This window comes from Chanodichthys erythropterus, chromosome 23 (assembly GCF_024489055.1).
Source record: "Chanodichthys erythropterus isolate Z2021 chromosome 23, ASM2448905v1, whole genome shotgun sequence".
In the NCBI taxonomy this organism is placed as follows: domain Eukaryota; kingdom Metazoa; phylum Chordata; class Actinopteri; order Cypriniformes; family Xenocyprididae; genus Chanodichthys; species Chanodichthys erythropterus.
In genome coordinates, this window is record NC_090243.1 from 11,700,445 (window position 1) to 11,703,622 (window position 3,178).

At 33.2% G+C, this 3,178-nt stretch overlaps 1 protein-coding gene across 9 annotated transcripts in view; it reads left to right on the forward strand.

Annotated features, from left to right (window-relative positions):
- dip2ca (disco-interacting protein 2 homolog Ca) overlaps nucleotides 1–3,048 on the forward strand; it is a 116,853-nt gene extending 113,805 nt beyond the window's left edge. For all 9 annotated transcript variants that reach the window (XM_067377427.1, XM_067377429.1, XM_067377428.1 and 6 more), the window contains 5 exons: nucleotides 411–468; nucleotides 557–631; nucleotides 723–897; nucleotides 979–1,102; nucleotides 2,568–3,048. In XM_067377427.1, the coding sequence (XP_067233528.1) occupies nucleotides 411–468; nucleotides 557–631; nucleotides 723–897; nucleotides 979–1,102; nucleotides 2,568–2,820 (685 nt within the window). In that variant the 3' untranslated portion in view covers nucleotides 2,821–3,048. The remainder of the gene's footprint in view (nucleotides 1–410; nucleotides 469–556; nucleotides 632–722; nucleotides 898–978; nucleotides 1,103–2,567) is intronic.
- Nucleotides 3,049–3,178: the final 130 nt, after the last annotated feature.

Sequence of the window (3,178 nt, forward strand, 5' to 3'; positions counted from 1 at the left end):
ATGTAGCATTTTTTTTTTTTTTTTTTGAATTAGATTTTGGTCATGCTGCCCACTCGTAACACAAGGGGGTGCTAATACTAATGATAATCAGCCAATCTGGTGTGGGTTTTGGTCGATAAGCTCAAAATGGCCAAGTATGGAACAAGTAATCTTCATGGCTGATATTGATCATTTTCCAAAAGTTTGATATGCGATTGCTGTATTTGTTTGTTACAGTATGCATATGCATTTTTCTTTAGCGTTGTATTACTCTTGCTCACTCTGAATTCTGAAATATCATTTTGTGTTTATTTACTCGTGAGTGTCAGGTTCTGTTCTTGAAAGTGACATTAGTCATGTCTACGCTTGTGTTTATGAGCTGGTAATTGATAGTTTGCCAGGAAAGCAACAGTGTGCTTATTTTTGCCCAGAGTGCGGCTGGTCGAGCGAGGCTCCCCACACAGTCTCCCCCTCATGGAGTCTGGAAAGGTACCTGCAAACACTTTCTCTTTGAGTGCATCTGGCTGGATATTTCTCAATTATTACATTACTGAATCTCAATTTCATCCTCCACCAGATTTTACCCGGAGTTCGAATCATCATCGCCAATCCTGAAACCAAAGGCCCGCTGGGAGACTCCCATCTAGGGGAGGTAAATTCATATTGCAGGATTAAAGGTAAAGACAAAATCATCTGTGGATGTTTACGACTTCACGTGTTCTTGGTCTGTTTTGTGTCAATAGATCTGGGTTCACTGTGCCCATAATGGCAGCGGTTACTTCACGGTGTATGGAGACGAGGCCCTGCAGTCCGATCACTTCAACTCGCGCTTGAGCTTTGGAGATACACAGACGGTGTGGGCGCGTACTGGCTACCTGGGCTTCCTCCGCAGGACCGAACTTACAGATGCAAGTGGAGGTAATTATGCACCTTTGTTTATTGAATTTTTGGTTTTAATTTGAAGTCTAAGAATGACGCTAACATCCTCTGTGTTTCCAGAGCGGCATGATGCTCTGTATGTAGTGGGCGCTCTGGATGAAGCCATGGAGCTGAGAGGAATGAGGTATCACCCCATCGACATAGAGACCTCGGTGATACGCACCCACAAGAGCATCATGGAATGGTACGACCTCACTTCCAGTCCAAGTACCTTTATTTATTTATTTATTTATTTTTTAGGGATGCACTGATGGCCATTTTATTTATTTAGACATTCAAATGCATACTATTTATACTATTATGTAATAAATACTAAATAAATGAAAAATAAAACACTTAACTAAATCAGTCAAATGTATTTATTTTGATATTAAAATTTGTATTATTTTATCTAAATAAATGAAATATATGTATTGTATTTTATCTAAATAGATGAAAAATAAAACATTTAAAATATAATATGTAAAATGTATTTTGATATTAAAATGTATACTATTTTATCTAAATAAATGAAAAATAAAACAACTAAATCAGTCAAATTTATTTATTTTGATATTAAAATGTATATTATTTTATCTAAATAAATGAAATGTTTGTATACTATTTTATCTAAATAAATGAAAAACAAAACACTTAACTAAATCAGTCAAATTTATTTATTTTGATATTAAAATGTATACTATTTTATGTAAATTAATACAATATATGTATACTATTTTAACACTTAAAACTAAATCAAATTTATTCATTTTGATATTAAAATGTATACTATTTTATCTAAATAATTGAAAAATAAAACACAACTAAATCAGTCAAATGTATTTATTTTGATATTAAAATGTATATTATTTTATGTAAATTAATACAATATATGTACACTATTTTAACACTTAAAACTAAATCAAATTTATTTATTTTGATATTAAAATTTATATTATTTTATCTAAATAAATGAAATATTTGTATACTATTTTATCTAAATAAATGAAAAATAAAAAAACTAAAATCTGTCAAATTTATTTTGATAGTAAAATATATACTATTTTATCTAAATAAATGAAAAATAAAACAACTAAAATCTGTCAAATTGTTTTATTGATTTATTTATTCTGATATTAAAATGTATAGTATTTTTTTTCTATTTTTTCTAAATTAAGGAAAAAAGAAACCACTTAAAATCAGATTAATTGATGTATTTATTTTGATATTAAAATGTATACTATTTATACTGTTTTGTCTAAATAAAACTAAAAATTAGTCATTTTACAAGTTGAATTGGATATCACAATATTATAATTTACAGTATGGAAAATGAGTTTAATTTTTAGATTTGTAAAGATTACATTTAAAGGTGTGTGTATATATATATATATATATAATGTATAACTGTTTTTTTTACTTTTTGTTCTAATCATGAGGCATTTTCTCAGTCGATTCATTTAATTATTGATTTCTTGATCTAAAATCTCAGCAGTTCTCGGCAGTTGTATTTTAAATATCACATATGTTCTGATTAGCTTAGATATATTTTGTAACCTCAAATCACCAATTATCACTGAAAATGAACGACTTCCTGTTGTTTTGTTGTTAGCGTGAACGGCCCATTAGAAAGGACGTGTTTTAAATGAACTGATCTGTGTTTGTTTCAGTGCGGTGTTTCCCTGGACCAACCTGTTGGTTGTGGTCGTGGAGCTGGAAGGTTCGGAACAGGAAGCTTTGGACCTGGTTCCTTTAGTGACCAACGCGGTTCTGGAGGAGCACTACCTGATCGTGGGCGTGGTGGTCGTGGTGGACATCGGCGTCATTCCCATCAACTCTCGCGGAGAGAAACAGAGGATGCACCTGCGAGACGGCTTTCTGGCCGACCAGCTGGACCCCATCTATGTGGCGTATAACATGTAGCATGAGCGTATGTTTGCGTGCGTGTGTTTTGCCGACTGCACACGACCGGTCAGGCGATCTTCAGCGAATGAACACTTACTGGGAGAAACTTTAAGAAGTGTTGACAAAGCCAAACAAGAAACTCTGATTGGCGGAAGAAGAATCGCCTCTGCTTCTGCTTGTGTGCGTGTCGCTTTTTCACGTGAGGTGTCGCGACATCATTCATTTTTATTCCGCCCTACATGAGCGAAGGGTATTTTTAAATATCTGCATACTGTGGCGAAATGTGCATTTTAAGTTTCCCGATGATTTGGAGTAACTTGTTGAAAGTACATGTGATATCAGACACTTTGGACACCATTTCTGTTTGTTCATTTAA